The sequence below is a fragment of the Zosterops lateralis genome, assembly GCF_965231275.1.
Source record: "Zosterops lateralis genome assembly, chromosome: 6".
In the NCBI taxonomy this organism is placed as follows: domain Eukaryota; kingdom Metazoa; phylum Chordata; class Aves; order Passeriformes; family Zosteropidae; genus Zosterops; species Zosterops lateralis.
In genome coordinates, this window is record NC_139761.1 from 12,337,580 (window position 1) to 12,355,471 (window position 17,892).

Below are 17,892 nucleotides of genomic sequence, written 5' to 3' on the forward strand. Positions count from 1 at the left end.
GTATGTGTTTCGGACATGTCAGTCTCCTGCAGCTCCCAGGTAAGAACAGAGTTGACTACTCCTTCTTAGGATTTAGCTTCCAGTCCTTTCCCAATGTACAGATCAGGGATGTGGGGAAAAGCCTCCATATTTAGAGCTGCACAAAATAGTTATAAACTTCCATGAAAAGGAAGTGGTAGCAAACACTGCGGGTGAGTGGAATTTTATGGGTTTTTTTCTTTTTGGCTTAAACTTATTGTGTAAGCCCACTCTGCAGATGCCACTACAAGAGATCTGACTTGGTATTGCTCCATCAGCCCTGTAAGGGAGCCTGCAGATGTGGACCCAACAAGTGAATGTGCACCTCTTGGGTGAATGCAGGACACTTAGAAAGTGACTGGAAAACAGCATTTCAGGCGCATCTTGAGAACACACACCTCCCATGCCTTCCTTCAAGGAGCAGCTTTTCATCTCTGCTGGTCTCCAGTTTGGATGCTACTCTTTGTAGCAATGTTTAAAGGCTACTTACGCCTTTTAGAGGACCTGTTTTTCTGGCAAGGCAAAGAGTTTGCTGGTCACAACCACAATACTTCTTGGAATATCCTGAAGGCCTTTAAACGAGTTGGTGTATTGTAGAATTTTGTGAGCAGTTTCAGGGCACAAAATAAAAAAGGCTTTGTGGACACAAGATGAAATCCTCTGGTAAAACATACTATTTTCATAAGGAGAGAGAATGAACTGGATGGCCCAGTTATATTGCCAGAAGCCAGCATTAAGGCTTCTGCATAATCTTCCAAGAGACTGCGTTTTCCTCATTGCTCAGCCAGATGGGCAAATGGAGGCACAAAGGCTTTTCACAGGATGGTTCAGCTGATCTGGGAAAAGAAGAAAGAATGACACAAGATGGTTCTTCATGTCGTTGCTACTTGGAAAAGTGTACTGGCTGAAAATACTGATTAATCAGGCTGGAAGTGAGGTGCCTATCTTGATAGCAGGGTTTGGAGCATTGCTTATTTTTTGTTATCGCACAGCATTTTCTCACAAAAGAGAGCTACCATTGTTGCAATCTGGGTGCTGGATTCCAAAACATTAATCAAGCATTAGGCCTTGCTGCTGATTTATGGGAAAACGCCAGCCCCACAGAGGATATATCCCATGTAAATGATTAATAGAGTATGTGCTCTTCGAGATGGCTCCTCAGCGCATATAAACTGGATCATGGTCTGGATGCAAAGGCAGGAGGGTGTATTTCTCAGGCTGCCTCAGAAAACCAAGGTCTGGGAGAGTCTCACGGGATTAATCCTGCCCCTCTGCCCACTCCCACACCTACGAGCGGGCTTTGGAAGAGCCACCCCTCCCCGGGGAAGGGAGGGAAGCGGCAGCATAGCTCTGAGCTGTGGTGGTGTATATTCTGTAATACTGACGTATCCCTGTAGAGGGAATGCTTTGGTAAGACTTCAGTGAGGCTGTGTATCGCTGTGTTCTATCAGGGACCACATTCTTTTTTCGCATCACCTGCTGAGTTCAGGAGTTAACATCAAGAACATTTTTACCCAGTAGGTTGCCGGTAGTTGTTTTGTTGGGATTTTTTCTAAAATTCTTATTTTGCTACGATTCGCTTTAAAATTTCATCCCTGACTGAACAGGGTGGAAATGCCCATCTGATTCAATGCAAGGGATAGGCTTTGATGCTGTCTTACATGAGCATCAAAAGCTTAAGATAACATGCATATTAAAAGTGTTTTTCACTGGCAGCTTGCAGAAGGCCCCATGGCCAGATGTAACAAGAGGGAATCCATAGAGTGTTGTTTACCAGCTGCTTCTACACTTCAGCTAAATTGCACGAGGAAATCACAATGCCTTCTGAACAACACTGCAAAACAGGTTTTTTTTCACTAAAACTAAAACTACAAACTCATCAAAAATATCCCAATATTATGTATTATTTGTGCAGATTAAAGTATGCTTTGCAACACTGGGTTTGTTATTGACCATAAAATTGTGCACTGACCTAGTCCTTTCCCTCCAAGCTATAAAACATTTACAAACTTATCTCAACCCAGCCCTTGGTTCCACTGTGCCCACAGACCACCTGGGCCATGGACACTTTCTGATAGCTCTGCCCTAGCACTGCTGCCTTGCCTTTCCAAAATGAAGGGATTTTCCTCTTCTGCACTGCAAGGTCCACCTTGAAGGGAAGATCAGGGAGCAGTACAGGTGATGATGCATACTGTCCTCTTTATTCAGGTCACAGTCACTCAGACCATTTGCCATCTGGACACCTGGCAGCTTCAATGCCACCTCCTGAGCACACAGGCCTCTGGATGCCCAAGCACAGCAGGTCACCAGCCCTCAACAGCCCCCTGGGCACCAGAATGGCAGCACTGAGAAGGAACCCCTTGTGGATGGCATCTGGGTGTTCTGTGGTGTTAACATTTCCAGAAGCACAGACATACCCACCGAGTACTGAAAGCAAGTCTTAATCATCACAGGGACTGACTTCCTCTGTAGATATTAATAATCTCCTCACTTCCTCTGAGGAGACCCCCTGTCTGCCGAGTTCAGTTTCTGCAGAAACATCAATAATACTCCAACTTTGAAAGGTTTTACCTAGAAAAGACAGCTTTTCTTGGGAAAGTGATGAAGCAAACATCAGGCGAGCCCAGCAATAAACTGCCCAGCCCATGCACTGTCATAGTGTAGGTTCACCTGTGTCTGTGATACAGCTGCCAGAGGCTTCTCTCTCTTTTTGACTTTGGTCAATGACGAACAGTTGCTCTGGAACATTCCCATGCTCTGCTCCTCCTTCCCCAGGCCACTGGCCAGGGACCTGCTAGTCAGATCAGTGCTTGGGAGGGTCTGGGAGAAGCACTTTCCTCTTCCTGTGGGGAAGGATATGATTAAAACCTTGTAAATAAAAGGCTTGGCTCAAAAAAATGCCTGGGTGCCTTCTAGATACAAAGCAGCCGTGAGCTGTGGCTCAGGGTGGTGGGAAGCAGGAGGTGGGACACAGTGTGAAGCCATGACATGCTGGCCATGGCCTGTCTGCCCCAGACCCCAGGAGCAGTGACAGACACCTGCTGGTTTCCATGTCCTAAGGGCTAACTGAGGTGGCAGCCTCAGGAAAGCCTGACCAGCCACAGCCAGGACTGCACCTTCTGGAGAATTGTCACCAAGGTGGAACCCAGGTCAGAGAACATCTGTGGTTCTGGGTGGTCCCTGTTTTACCTGCTCAGAGCTGTCTCTCCTGAAAGGAGCAAACAGGTCTCATCACCACTGGCTGTGCAATGTGATTCCCTCCTTTCTAGGGAGCCACCCTGGTGTGGGTTTGTGCTAGGGGAGAACTGTCCTCTTCACGTCTTCAGGTCTGTGCTGTGTGCTACCAAGAATCTACCTGCAAATCTCACATGAAGTGAACCAGCGTCCACGCTCTGTCCTAAGCTCCTCTCATCCTTTTGATAATAATGCCATGAAAGGCTTCCTTAGGAGAAAAGGGACACCACCACCCATGGAGGGAAGGAACTCCTCCAGGAGCAGGGAGGCTCTGCTTTTTTGCTTTGGTAGGGAACAGGCAGTTGTCTAGTTTGCCAAGGGAATATCTGGACTCAGAAACCCACCAGCAGTAGACTTGTGCAGAAAAACAGGAAGAAACTGCAGCTGTACCAAGACTGAGAAAGAAAACATCAAAAGGCAGAAGTTGCAATCCTCCATCCCTCTCTGTTCCGATGTTCCCTCCATGCACAGGCCATATGCTCTCCATCCCACGCTCTGGCATCAGATTTGATGTCTCTTTATAGCCAGAGGGTGTCTTGACCAGCTTTCCAGTGTGGTCAGAAACCTGATGTTGCACTGGATTAACCCTGGAGTCAAACCATTTACTCAGGTTCCTAAGTAACACAAAGCTGGCAATTCCCTGGGGCATTTTAAGGATACTCATGTTGTGTCCTGGTGTACCTTTAGTTTTAACAGTGTGATACTGGCCAAAAAACAGCCAGCCCATGGAGAGGTATCATAGCCCAAGGGAAAGTGCATCAGACTGAAACTAATCAGAGGATGTGATGCAAAGATATAGGAAATCTGCCACATGTAGCCTAGGAAATTAACTTTATGAACTTTCCGTGCCCTTTATTAGGTTCTGTCCGATGTGTGGAGAAGTTGAGGCTGGCACCTCAGCCTCCTGACAGTAACGACGATCAGAACCTGTGACGATTTTACCCAGGAATAAGCGTTATCTGCGACTTCAGGGCCGTTTCCTCCCGCACCACTGAAGGAATACGCCGTTCCCAGGAGCAGAGAGGTGGTGGCAGGGATGCTGGAGCCAGCTCCTTCAACCTGCCGAGGCAGGAGGGACCCGCGGACAAAGGCGGCCGCCCAGGGGGAGGAGGGCAGCGGGGCAGAGGCGCGGGGCCGGGGCCGGTGACAAAGCCCTGGGCGGGGGCGGCGGGAGCGGAGATGCTCCGGGAGCTCCCGCTCCGCTCCCAGCCCGGGGCGGCCGCCCGTGGCCCCGCCGTGGCCGGGGCAGAGCGGGACCGGGGCCATTTCGGCGCCGCTTCCCCGGGCCGCCCGACAGGCGCGTTTTCCTGCCTGTCCAACCCCACCCTTCCCGGGATGGGGCTCTCTCCGGTACCTTTCTTTAAAGAAAATCCGGGGAAACCTATCTGAGGAAAAAAAAAAAAAAAAAGGAAAAAAAAAAAAAGGAAAAAAAAAAGGGAGGGGGGGCAAAAGGCGGGGTGTCAGCCCCGGGGGGGCAGCGCTGAGCCAGCAGGGCCGCGGCGGGCAGGGCACGGCAGGGCACGGCGGGGCGGGCGGAGGGCGGGGGCAGCAGGAGGGAGGGAGGGAGCGGCCCCGTCCCTTTGTACCTGCCGTTCGAAGGCGCCAGGCGGGCCCGCATTGGCTGCGCGGCCGCGGCTCCCGTAACCCGAGCCGGCGGCGGGCGCGGCACCGGGCTCGGGCACGGGGGGGCTCAGCGGGGCTCAGCGCGGCTCGGCTCGGCTCGGCTCCCTCCGCTCCTCCGCCAGCAGCCGACTCCCCTTCCTTCCCCGCCGCTCGGCCCGGCTGGGGCAGGGCCCTGCCCGGCAGGAGGTGGGACCAAGCCGCGGCGCTGCCGCCCTCCTCCTCCTCCTCCCTCGCTCCCTCCCTCCCTCCCTCCCGAGGGCTGAGCCATTCCGGGAAGGCGCCGGCTCCCCCACCGCTCCTCGGCAGCGCCGCACCGGCATCGGCCGCCACCGCGCCGGGCTCGGCCCCACATCGCCCCGGGGCTGCGGCCGGGCCGGCGGAGCGGGACAGCAGCGGGTGCGCGGTGTGCGCGGTGTGCGCGGTGTGCGCGGTGCGCGGTCCCGCGGCGGGCGGGCGGGCGGGCGGGAGGACAAGTGGACGGAGCGCCCGGGATCGGGGGGGCGGCCGCCGCGTACTTGTTTAGCCCGGGGTAAGTTGGCCGATCCCCGCGGAGGCTTCGCTCGGAGAGTGGCCGGTCTTCACTTGGCTCCCGGCTCCCTGTCGCCCCCAGCCTCCGGGGCAGGGGGGGCGCCTTTTTTTATTTAATCTCCACCCCCCCCTCCCCCTTTGGTTTTGTGTTTTCTTTTTATTATCATTATTATTATGGGGTCTATGGGGGAGCAGAATTTCCAGTCCGGCGTTGCTTTTCTTCCTTGTCCAACGCTCAACGGAGAACTATAATATTTCTTCCCCGAGATGCTGCAGTGAATTTTAGTTCTAGGAAATCAGGCGAACAAAATCATCCGAATAATCCGAACCATTTGTTATCCTGTGAGAGCGAACGCAGCCTAGGCACAGATGATGGCAAAAAATTCCTTGGAAGGGTCTAAAGAAGACCTGAGCAAAATTTCGGAAGAGGAGATGTTGAGGTGGAGCAAGGAAGAGCTGGTGAAAAGACTGAGGAAAGTGGAGAATGAAAAGATGAACTTAATGGTGGAACACGGCAACTTGATGAAAGACGTGAACCGGCGGCTGCAGCTCCACCTGCACGAGATCCGCGGGCTGAAGGAGGTGAACCAGAAGTTGCAGGACGACAACCAGGAGCTGCGGGAGCTCTGCTGCTTCTTGGACGACGACCGGCAAAAAGGCAAGAAGCTGTCAAGGGAATGGCAGCGCTTCGGGAGGCACACGGCCAGCGTGATGTGGAAGGAGGTGGGCATGTACCAGCAGAAGCTGAAGGACCTGGAGGCGAGGCAGGAGACCCTCCTGCGGGAGAACGTGGAGCTGAAGGAGATGGTGCTGATGCTGGACGAGGAGCGGAGCGGGGCCGGCTCGCGGAGCTCCATCGACAGCCAGGCCAGCCTGAACAACCTCAACGGCGGCTCGGCCACCAGGGACGTGGGGGACGGGAGCAGCACCTCCAGCACGGGCAGCGCGGGCAGCCCCGACCACCATCACCACCACCTTCACCACCACAAGGCCGGCGACAGCAAGGCCGGGGCCATGCGGAGGTCCATGGATGACCTGTCGGCGCCCCTTCACCACCGGAGCATCCCCAATGGCCTCAATGGTGAGTCCCTGCCCGCCCCGCCCCGCGCCACCACCCCCGGCACGGCCGGTCCCCCTGGTGGGGTGCGGGGGGTCCTCGCCATTCCCAGCCCTGTCCATCCTTGGTGACCTCCTTGGCAGCCCCGGGAGCCGGGGAGGAGCACCTGTGTGTTATCTGTGTGTTGACCATGTTATCGATGTCCTGGGCTGAGGGTTGGAACCTCTTTTATCTCCAGCAGGGTTGGTGTTTGGTTTTGTTTGTTTGTTTTGGGTTTCTTTTTTTGACAAAAAACAGCCTGAGCTTTCAGGGTTAAATAAACGCTGATTGTGTTCCCACTCTTCCTCCTCTTTCTCTCCCCCTTTACATATTTTGGTTTGTGTGCTAGTTTGATAAGATTGATAAAGATGGGATGGGATTTTGGAAGCATCTGATGAAAGTGCAGGTTTGTCCCACAGAGCATCACCTGTTAGCTCCACAGGCTCTCAGGGCAGGCTGGCTGTGAAGTGCTCAGCAGTTCTGGAGAGGTGCGACTCGGCTTTCCCCTGTCTCTGCTTCAGAAAGAGGAGTTTTGTTTGTAGAGAAGAGATTGCTCTCGAAGGGACGCTGTACTCACGATTTTGTTCAGGGTAGTCATTGAAGTTAGAAACGAGCTCCACAGTGAAATCATGCCAAGCCTCCTCTGGCAGTTCATATTCGAGCAAAGTTTCTCCTGTTGTCTAATAGTGATCAGGCATTAAAATAACATTGGAATGTCTTTAAAAGGGAGATTGTTTTTTAATCTTTTAAAACCAGCTAGACCACATACATGACTTCTAGAAGTAGTGTTGTCAAGAGGGCTCAGTAGGAATCAAACCAGGCAGCTATCTAAAAAATTCTTATACATAAGACTATTTTTAATGTTCTTAATCCTCTTTTCCAATCAGAGAGGACGATTTTCTGGTTGAGGTGTCCTTTTCCCACCTCTAATCACACAGAGGGGGATGGAGCCCCAGAGGTTGGCTCTGATTGATGTCAGCAGTGGATGTGTTTACCAGACAACCATGCTTTCAGCTCCCAGAGCTTTTGGTCTTTTTGTGGTTTGTGGCAAGTCTTTATGTCCCAAGAGACCTGAGGACATGGAGGATTGATCAACTCGTTTCAGAGTGTTCATCCATGAACATGCTGTTTGCAGCCCTGTTGCCCCAGCTGTGTGTCTCAGCTCACAGGGTGAGGGAGATGTTCTGGCCACCTTGTCCAGTAGTCAGGGATTGCTGGTTTCAAGGCTGATCCAGTCACCAGATGGTGCACGGTACAGCAAACATCTTTAAATGTTTGGTGTGGAATTTTTTTAATCTCTCTCTTCTAGAGCTGTGTAAATCAGAAGTATCTGGATTGTAAATCGGCAGATAGCTTCTGCTCTTGACGTGACTTGACTTTATTTTCATAAAGCATTGCTCTCCACAGGGGCTTGAAGAGCACATGGCAGATACTGAATGTGATATTGCTGTTTTGGAGCAGAAGGGCTTCACAGTTCTGGTTTGTGAACCTCAGACCGTGTCCCTTTTAGGTATTGGTACCTGAATAGGACAAAGCCGGTTGAATTAATCTGTTAACTCAGGGCGCTTGAGTATACAGAACATAACCAATACCTTAGAGCTGTCCCTTCAATCCGGGGTGAAGGCACAGTGGGATGCTTCACCTGGGATTCAAAGTCGTCCCTGTCAGCACGAAGAGGAAAGCCTCTTTGTGGAAAAGAAAAGAGGAAAGCTTTCCGAGCTCGGTCCTCCTTGCCCTCCTCCAGCGCTGTGTGTGGGACTGTGCCCAGCAGCATCTTTTGGGGGCACTGAGAGCCGAGTCTCGTGTCCTACCGTGTGCAGGGTAAGAGCAGGAAAGGGAAAGAGCCCATGTGCACACACGTGTTTCCATGAGTGCCTTTTGCATCACCCCTTCTCATTTCCTGTGTCCGAAGGATGGCTACGGCCTCCAGCATTTCAGACGTGACCTTTGGGTTTTAGTGACTTCTGGTTCTGGGGTGCCTGTGGAAGGTGGTCTCTGTGGGAAGAATTGAAGCTCTTTCCTGTGAACCAGTGCGGCTTCATTTCTGAGGGTGCAAAGGATATGATCAGCGCCTTTAAAGCTAATAATCCTTGTAAAGATGTAGACAAGCCTGATCTCTCCACTTAGGTAGTGAAGCTGTAAAATGACTTGAATAGTTGTCATTCTCCGATAGCATCGGTATTCAGCAAGGCCATTTCCCTGGCTGTGCCTTTGGAAATGCCTCTCAATACATATGCAAATGCAGGGCTTATCAGGCCCCTTTTTTGACTGACAGCAAGAAGTCTGGGAGGGGTGTTCGCCTGGGACGAAGCAACAATTCTGTTAAGTGTGACGGTGTAGAAGAGCAGGGCAGGAGCAGGTGAACATGAAAAACCACTCCAGTGAGTCAGGTGGGTGGTGGAGCTGTCACGGAGCATCCTCCTGTGTCTCCTGCTGCTGTCCCTGCCTCCCGTGTGTGCAGCCGAGATCTCAGCCTTTTTCTACTCTTTTCTCGGTGAGGTTTTTTCCCTCAGGAATAAAACAGAAGGAAGGCAGAGGAAAGAGAGTGCATGGCCTTTTGTTTTTTAGTTGTAAGCTTGAGTCTGGTTTGCTGTTGTCTCATGTCTTTAAAGCACTGGAGAACTAACCAATGGGTAAAACAGGTGCTGCCCAGCCAGCTCAGCTAATACTGAGATGAACAGCCCTCTGTGCTTTCTTAGGGAAAGGGATGCAGTACAGAATTTAGCATCTGTAGTAAGAACACAGCAGAAGCTCGGGACAGCTGGTGGGAGCAAGGTTGCTACTTGTGAGCTGCTTGTTACAGTGTTTTTGCTTATGGAAAAGCTGAAAAGTCCTGAAATTGGAATCTGGAAAATGGAGAACTGTACTGCCCCTGCTAGTGGTATTGAGCTTCACTTGTTAAGTGCTTTTCTAAAGGAGTCAGCAGTATGGTGGCTGTTAAAACACTTTCAGGAAGGTAGATTTTTAGTAGAATCTTAGTGAGCAGAGGTGGCTTAAATGTTTCTCATTTTCTGTTCAGTGATCCTTGGAAGCGAGTTGTTGAACCAGGGCTTGATTTATTGGCCCCAGTGACCCACCCCAGTGTGAGGTGATGAACTCTAGATTTGTAAGGTGAATTCAGAATAAATGGTGTAAGTGTAAAAAACAACCCCAACCCAACTGGTGGTCCACCTTTGCTTCACTTTTCTGAAGTCTGTTTACGTCTGCAAGACGCCTTTCAGAAGCTGATGATTAATTATTTGCTCACGGAAGATAAGATAATAATTATAACATAGTGTGAAAACGGCTAATATTAGAATTAATGTAATCCTGCTTGTTCTGAAAGTGAGAGGTATGGCCATACTCCGTGTGCACAGAGACCTGGGCTGTGGGACAGGGGCACCTCCAAACTGTGTGATGGAAACTGGCTAGTTCTAATATCATATGTCACAGTTCTAAACCTACCCAGATCTAGGACAGAAATTGAGGCACAGTCACTGTGTGTGCTTGTGAGTGTTTTGGCTTTATTGGTCTCTTTCTGCCCATCCAGCTTTAGACAGCTCTGTTGAAACAGCTGCTTGGCTCCTGACAGAATTAGGTTTAAAAAAGAGAATTAAAAAAAAACAAAACAAAAAAAAAAAAAAAAAAAAAAACCAACAAAAAAAAAGGTCAGGCACATTTGGCGATATTGATTTTAACATGACCTAGGGGAAGAGAAAACCCTCAGGTTTATTCCCACGGGATATATCCCTGGACTGTGAGGTATGTGGGAACATTGGGAGGAGTGACTCAAAGCTCCCTGAGGCCAGGGCAAGGGCTTCCACCGGTTTTGGCCTTATCTACATCTGACTGGGGCAACTGTTCATCCATCTTTGAGCCTGGAGGCACACAGACTCAACTAGTGATGTGCCTGGGAGAAATCCTGTGCATACAGGCAAAGCTTTAGTTTTATTTCACACCTGTCAACTGAAGTTGTCATTAGACCTTCACCTTCCACTGAAACTGTTTGCTCTGGGTTCCTAAAATGTACTAGGTGGTTTCTGACTTTATTCTGGTTGGATGAAGTGTTAATTTTGATGTTTTGTTTTTATAAATTATTAAAACATCAACAATTAAAAAGTGGTGAGAGGCCCAGAAGTAAAGCTGTGGGTACAGCTGAGAGCCTGTAGTAGCAGATATTAATCTATGGCCTCTTGTTGCTGTCTTCTTCAGTAAAAGAAGAATGGTCTCTCTGGGTGAGCGGGTGGGAAGATCTCTAGTTCTATTGATTCCCACTTGTAGATGTCCACATATTTACCTAGAGAGTACAATATATTGCAGTTAAAATGGTGGCAGAGAGAAATGGCTGTTCCCTGTGGGTTGGTATTGATTGGTAATGCAGCTACCCTGTACTTACTTCTCTTCTTCTCACACCCTTAAGGCCAAAATGCTTTGTTTTACTAGTGTATTAATAATCAATGTACTTATTATTTATGATGGCATATTGATGAGGCCTTGGAGACGAGAACATGCAGGAGCAGAAGCAAAAGATGAGGTTCATCCCATTTAATTTGGAGTATCTCCAATATCCCCAAAGATGGCTTTAACATCTGCATTCTCTTGGACATCCTTTATTGGCCATGTGGGGAAAAGCACTTTGGTGTCATGCTTTATGTGAACTATGTCTGCATCAAAGAGAGCAGAATTGTGTGCTGGCTGTGCTCTTTGATGAGGAGGGAGCCTGGTCAGCTCATTCATATGTAACCATCTAAAGCCAGGTGAGATCAGCCCTGTTCCAGGTATTGGGATGACCATTGTCCACTTTTGCAGTGCACCTATCCTAGCTCTGGTGAAAGAGAGGAAACTGCCTTTCTCAGCAGCTCTCAGATATCACTCCCTTATAGTCCTCATGCTGCATGGGCAGCCCAGGTCAGAGAAAGTCCTGTTCTCTTTGCTGGAGACTTCTCAGAGCTCAGTGGCTCCTACCAAGCTTAAGCACAGGTTTGATTACTTGACCAATTATTTTCTTATATCAAGAGCACTTTTCATTCTCTGAAAATGGCTTTAATGTTCTTTTTTTAATACTGCTGTTTTTAATGTGTGGGTATTTTTGGTGCTGTAGGCTGTTACATACAGACTCCTTGTGATTAAGACAGGAAATCAGCTCTGAGGTGGTACACTAAATAGATGTAAGACCTCTGGAGGAGCACCTCTTTCCATCTCTGCTGTAAGTTCAATGTGTTCTGCTACTTGACTTATCAGTGCTGAGGTCTCAGACATGAAGAGTACAGCCTGAGTTTCTTGTAGCCAGTAGTCATTGGCCACTCATTCAAAGGATTTCCACTCAGGGCTTCATTTGAGGCATTTTTGTCATTGCCCCCTCCTGCCTTCTTGCTGGGGCATTGCCTGTGTGCCAGCATGCTTGGCTCGCAATCTTCAGGGTAGCTGGTGTCCCTGAAAACAAGGCTCAGGATGCTTAAATTAAAATTGGGCCATATCTGGAAATATATTCTCCATGGTAATGTGTTCTAATTTTGTTTTCCTCTTTCAATATCATATAGAGATATCTTATTCTCAGCTGTCCTGGTGAAGGAAAAAAACCTGTATTGATTAAAAGACAAATTTTTATGGGCTTTTGATGGAATTATCCACTTACTCCTATCGAAAACAATCATAATAAGGGAAGTAGACTGTGTTGGTTACATGTAAATGATTTGGTCCTCTAGAGACATTTCATCAAATAAAGCTGAGGATCGAATTAGATGGTGATCTAATGAAGTGGCAGGAATGAGAACCCAAAATGCAGCCCTGGCAGGTGCTACACTCTAAAAATATGTGGAGATGAGGGGCATGAATGCCAAGACTGACAGAAGCATTGCATTTGAAAGATGAGGGGTTAATACCTTGTGGGGACAAGGGTGCCTGCACCATATGACCTTGGGGATACTGGAGGCCTGCCCTGGGTGGCATTGGGCTTTTTATCTGCCCCTCAGCATGGCTGTGGCCTTGCTGGCATCTCAGACAGACATATCCATGGCAGGGTCTGCTGACCTTTCCCCCAAGGCTGCCCTTGCATCATCCCTCTGTAGTGGGGCTGCCCTTTGGAGATGCTCTGGGAACACAACAATGGACAATAACTGATGGTAGGTGAGATGGAGGTGAGGTGCTTAAAGTGGCAAAAACATCTGGTATACATCAGATGTGGAGTGAGGGAAATTAAAAACATCTAAGCCCATTTAAAATTCAGCTAAAAGGCTTGAACCCAGAAGGGCGATGTTCTTTCTACACTCTCACCCACAAGCCTTAAAGCATCCCACTGCAAAACACACAGCCTTGCTGGCCTGGAACAGGGAAGGTTTGGGGGCCGCACATCCAGTTTTCCTGCGAATTAGCTGCAACTGGCTGGGTTTGCTTCTACATTCTGTATTTTTAACCTGACTTTTTGTCTGCCAGCCAGAATTCATCCTGCCCTGTCGCCAAATGTCATCATCCCCTTGTGGTTAACTTGCTGCAATTCATGAAACACTTGGCTGCCATAAATAGTTACGTGCAGAGGTTCCTGTGCAGGCGGAGCGGGCAGAGCGGCGCAGGCAGTGCTGCTAGGCACTCACACACGAACATGTCCACCAAGAGAAAGTTGACCCACTTCTGCAAATAGATAACTCCTGGCAGAAAAAGTAACACTGTCTCAGACAATCTATCTTCCCCTTGCCTACTGAATTGTGAAGCAAAAAGCAAGCCAGCTCCATCTTCTGAATTAGCAGTGATGTGAGCGCAGTACTCCCCATTGAAACTGGGGTGCGTAAATCAGCCCTTGATCTGAGGAGGGCTTAAAATGGCCACAATTTGGTCGTGATTTTCTTTTTTCAGTATAACGAAAGCTTTTGTTAGTGAATGAGGTGCGTGGAGTTTAGGACTCAGCTGCTCTTAGGCATTAGGAAACATTTATCACCATGGCAATTGAAGGCTGTTGGGCAGGTTATTTTGAACACTTTTCTAGTGACTCATGTCTGGGTCAAGAGCATTTATGCCAGGTTGCTTTAGCCCCTGTACACACAGGTATATATAGTCTTCCTTCCCTTAAATTGTTTCTTGCCTTGGTATTTTGCCCCTCTCAGGGAACTCATTGCTTGTTCTGACTTATGTCTCCAAGGTGGTGGTGCCAAGTGTTCTCCTTGTCAGAGCTCTTCTGTAAAGGGTCTTTGTGACCTAAAGTCCTTGTGAAGTCAATTACAGGTTAGCTTCGACTGCCTTTGAGACTTCACGGATCTTACAGTGAGGTTGAAGCAATCCTAAATCTGATGTGAGTTATCTCAGTGTCTGCTTGGGCCCTCCTACAGGCTTGTAGGACGGGATGTCTCCTGTTTGCCTGGGGTGGCTGTGGTGGGAGGGCTGTCTGCAGCAGAGGGAGCACCGTGGGTGAGTGTCGGGCGTGTGGTGTCAGGGCTTTGGCCAGCTGTACTCTGCAGTCGCAGGGTGACACGCTAGCTGTCTTCTGTGGTTGTGTCAATGCCGGCGTGCTGGCAGAATTAGTTCAATCAAAGCTGGAGTGCTCTGAAAAGCCCTTCAGACTTTGCTCCATCCCCCAGCTCTGTGCAGAGACTGGGATGCATGCTGCTGTCTTTTCCCCATTGCATCCCAAACTCCTCTGCTGCTCGCGGTTTCATTCATGTACAAGAAGGTCAGCTGCATTTGAATGTCTGTGAGAGATGAAAGATGAAGTGTGAGGAGCAAATGGATGGAGTAGGGCTCAGGGTAGGAAGCAAGAGGAGATACTTAGCTGCTCTTTCAAACCATCTCCAGGACAGTAAGATCAAAATATGTCCAGGGGCCTGGGGGTTTGGCAGCTGTGTCTGACCTGTCCCTGCATTCCCAGGACAATGAGAGCATCCAGGGGCAGCAGGAAAGGCTGCAAAGCAACTGCCTCTCTGTCCTTGGGCTGTAGAAGATCCATGAAGAGGAAAGGAGCAGACAACAGGACTACTCAAAGCAGAGCAGCAAAACCAAACCATTATTTTAGAAAAGAAGAAAAGAGACAGCATTTCCAGTCCCCAAAGTATAATATTTCTATGGAAATAGCAGGAAGAGGCTTGCTGTCAGTCTCTGATCTAGTGGGACTGACTAGATTTTGTTTGTTCTTCCCCACATCTTCCATCATCTCTGGATCATCTGAAGACAGGTGGCTGTGCATCACAAATGCAAGATTCCTGCTTTCTGACTTTTGATTAAGTGCTAAGCAGTCTCTGGAGGGCTGGCATCTGTCTTTCATCTGCAGTTTTTTACTTGCTAAGGTACATTTCTCTCACTCTATGACACTTATTGATAATGCCTTGTCCTTTAAATGCCACTTCTGTGACACTCTGCTCCTGGCTGTGACTTTATATGAGGGTGTGGACTGTTCAGTGGTGTGGTACATCTCAGTGACCAGTGAAGTTACTGTGGGACACTGTTGGACTTGAATGAATTTGAGACTTGGACTCCTTACACTTGCTTTGGTATTTTTTTCAAAGGAAATCCACAGTGTCTTTAATCTCCAACAAGGGAAGTAATCTGTCCTGTTTAGGCAATGTTCTGCTTGATTTTTGTGTTGCCTGAGGACTACTGCTGGTTATATACATGCAGGAATTTACCATTTTCGTGTTGATGTTTTCACTGTTTCCCCCCCATTTTTCTTTTTAGTAGGATCTAATAGAATAGGTTCCAGGACAATTACATAAAAGTCTACGTTTTATGCCAGAGTAACATCATCAGATGGTAACAGAGTATCAGTAATTAAAAAGAACTAATTTTGATTTATGCTGAATCTTTTCCAGCCTCTAAAAAAGGTGTTAAGAAAATCTTATTTTTATGTACAATCTTAAAGGGCTATTGTGATGCACAGTATTCTTTTGTCTTCTTGGTTTCCTTTTCTTATCTCCCTTACTGGGATTTTCAGTCTCATATTTATCTATTTCCCAGCAGCTGAATATAACTTTGATCTATGCTTTGGATCTTACGGAGCTTTTAATCCCTTTCCCCTGAGTTAAAAGCTTGTTTGCTGTTGAATGTGATACATAGTTATAGGTTATATGATCTTCACCAGTGGCTCATGCATTGCACAGGGATGTCACACTGTGAAAAACTCTGATAAAATGTTCCCTTGTTCATTTTCCTGATTGCAGCTGAAACCCAGCATGGGAGTGAGTCAGTTATTCACTCCTGGTCAAACTGCTGATACACCTGTCCTTTGCTGTTATAAATACCTCTGTACTTCCTTGCTTTATTTCAATTATTCATTCATTTCTCTGTGATGCCTATTTTTGAGGCTACGAACCAGCTGAGTATTTCAGTCAATGCAGCAGCCCTTCCATCTTTCAGTTCTGATAACATTTAGAGGGTTATCCTTTCCCACCCTTTCAACACCTTTTGAAAATAGGGATCCATTTTTAAAGCCTATGTGTTTATTCCTCTTTGATGTCTTGAAGCATGATAATACATGCCTTGTTTGTGGACATCTTCTCTTCTGGAGTGGCTGCAGTTTCCACCTCAGGAGCAATAATGGTTTCTGCAGCTCTGTCCCCCAGGCCAGATGTGGATGTAGCTGCATGTGTGTGACTGTGTTCAACCATCTTCTGAAAGTTGTTCTTTTTGAGCTTTTGGTGCAGCAGCTGTTTGCTTCCTGGATTCTGAGCAATTTATTTGAAGGTCTCCCATGCTTGTCTCCTGACCTTGTACCAAAATGCAGTCCTCTTTTTATGACGTCTGCTAAGACTGTATTGTTTTAGATATAAGCTTTAAAATAACAAAAGGATGGTTGGTTCTGCAAGTTAGAGCACTGAACTGAGATTCAGATTTGGAGTGCTGTCTCTCTGTTACATGGCTTGCTGGTGTAATCTTTGCTAAATTATGTGATTTGTGATTCTCTTTTAATACAACCAGTATAATATATTTGCTTTGTCTTCTCCAAGTTTACTGTGGTGCTCAACAGAAATAGACCCTTACCTCTAACAGGGCCTCTGACCATTGCTATGATACCAGTGATAACAAACAGGTTTTGAATTATACTGAACTAGCAAGAAAGGAGAAGTCTTTAGAGTATCTCCACACATTTCTAATGCTCAGTTTTGGAGTTGCTTCAGATCCTGTTTCAGCTTTGCTGGGATAAAAGCACTTTATGTGTTAGGTTGCTTCCCTCTGTATTGTATATACTTTTTGGAACCACAGGATGATCAAGTGTGATCAGTCTCCCACCAACTGTAACAAACTAGAAACTTGTCAAATAATAATTCTCCCAAATGAGCAGATGAGCAAAATTGGATAAAAAGCAGGGTTTGCCTGTCCACAAACACAGACAAGTGCAGAAAGATGCTGCTGCTGCTGTCACGACAACAGGTTACCTTGATACCTTTCAGGGTGGACACAGCATTTGTTGTTATTTCAGCTCATCTCATCTATGTTGCCCAATTGAATATCATGTTAAATATGTGTATTTAAAGTGTTTATCTGTCAGCCTAGTGCAGTTTTGGCTGAGGTGAAGAACCACAGCTGTGAAGCAGAAGGGTCCTGCTTGTCACGTTGCTCCCCATGTCACTGCAAAGCAGTGGTGTCTTTGCTGTAATTGCTGAAGGCACTCTTCCTCTTTCCAGTTAAATTCTTACCTGATCCCTTGATTGCTTTATTTCTGATGCTGGTAATTCGGTAACTCCTAACGCGTCTTGACTGAAAAGTCATCAAAGTCACTCTTGGGTGTGAACTCAGAGTTTCTTAACCACATGGGCTTTTATTTCCATTTGCTTGGTGGAACTGGGAGGGAGGATCTATTTGTCAGTGTATCACTGACGCGTTAGGAGGGTGACAAGACTGCAGTAACTCTTCCTAGGCAATTATGTATGAAAGGTTGTCAGTATGAGTAGTATGGGAAGTTAAAAGCCTTAATTTTCATTTGGAATTGAAGCCCTAATGACTTTCCACTCCCACAGCCTGTAAAGACCATGCTTCAGCTTCAAGTTGACCAAGAAAAAAAAGGGGAGGGGACAGCTTTTATTTCAGGCTTTTTTTTGTGCAAATTTTTAATGAAAAAACCCAGATTTATGAGTCACTGTTCTTTGTACAAAAGAAGATTACTGGGGTATGAACCTCAGAAAAGTGACATTTAACAACTTTGCTGCTAGCTATGCAATGTGAGCATTTGCTTTCTCTTTTTTCAATTAGTTAAGCAACATCTCATTTTGAAAGAACTAATTTTATTCCTGTTTGTTGTTTGCCTTATACACTAATTGTTTCCTCTATGTAAAGGTAAACAGCAGAGAAGGGAAGAGAAAGGATCATCTCAAATTAATACTCTCTAATTATTGAAAATGATGGGTGTAGGTCCTATAGTATTTAGTAAAGTGTTGTATTCAGTCACATCCCTCACTTGCAGCGTAGTAAGGAAGAGAAACTGGATCACGCAAATC

At 47.5% G+C, this 17,892-nt stretch overlaps 1 protein-coding gene across 1 annotated transcript in view; it reads left to right on the forward strand.

Annotated features, from left to right (window-relative positions):
• The first annotated feature begins 5,319 nt into the window (after positions 1–5,319).
• The window catches only part of CCDC85C (coiled-coil domain containing 85C), a 108,875-nt gene continuing 96,302 nt past the window's right edge, over positions 5,320–17,892 (forward strand). Inside the window, exon 1 of the mRNA XM_083863391.1 lies at positions 5,320–6,484. Within this exon, the coding sequence (XP_083719517.1) occupies positions 5,773–6,484 (712 nt within the window). The 5' untranslated portion in view covers positions 5,320–5,772. The remainder of the gene's footprint in view (positions 6,485–17,892) is intronic.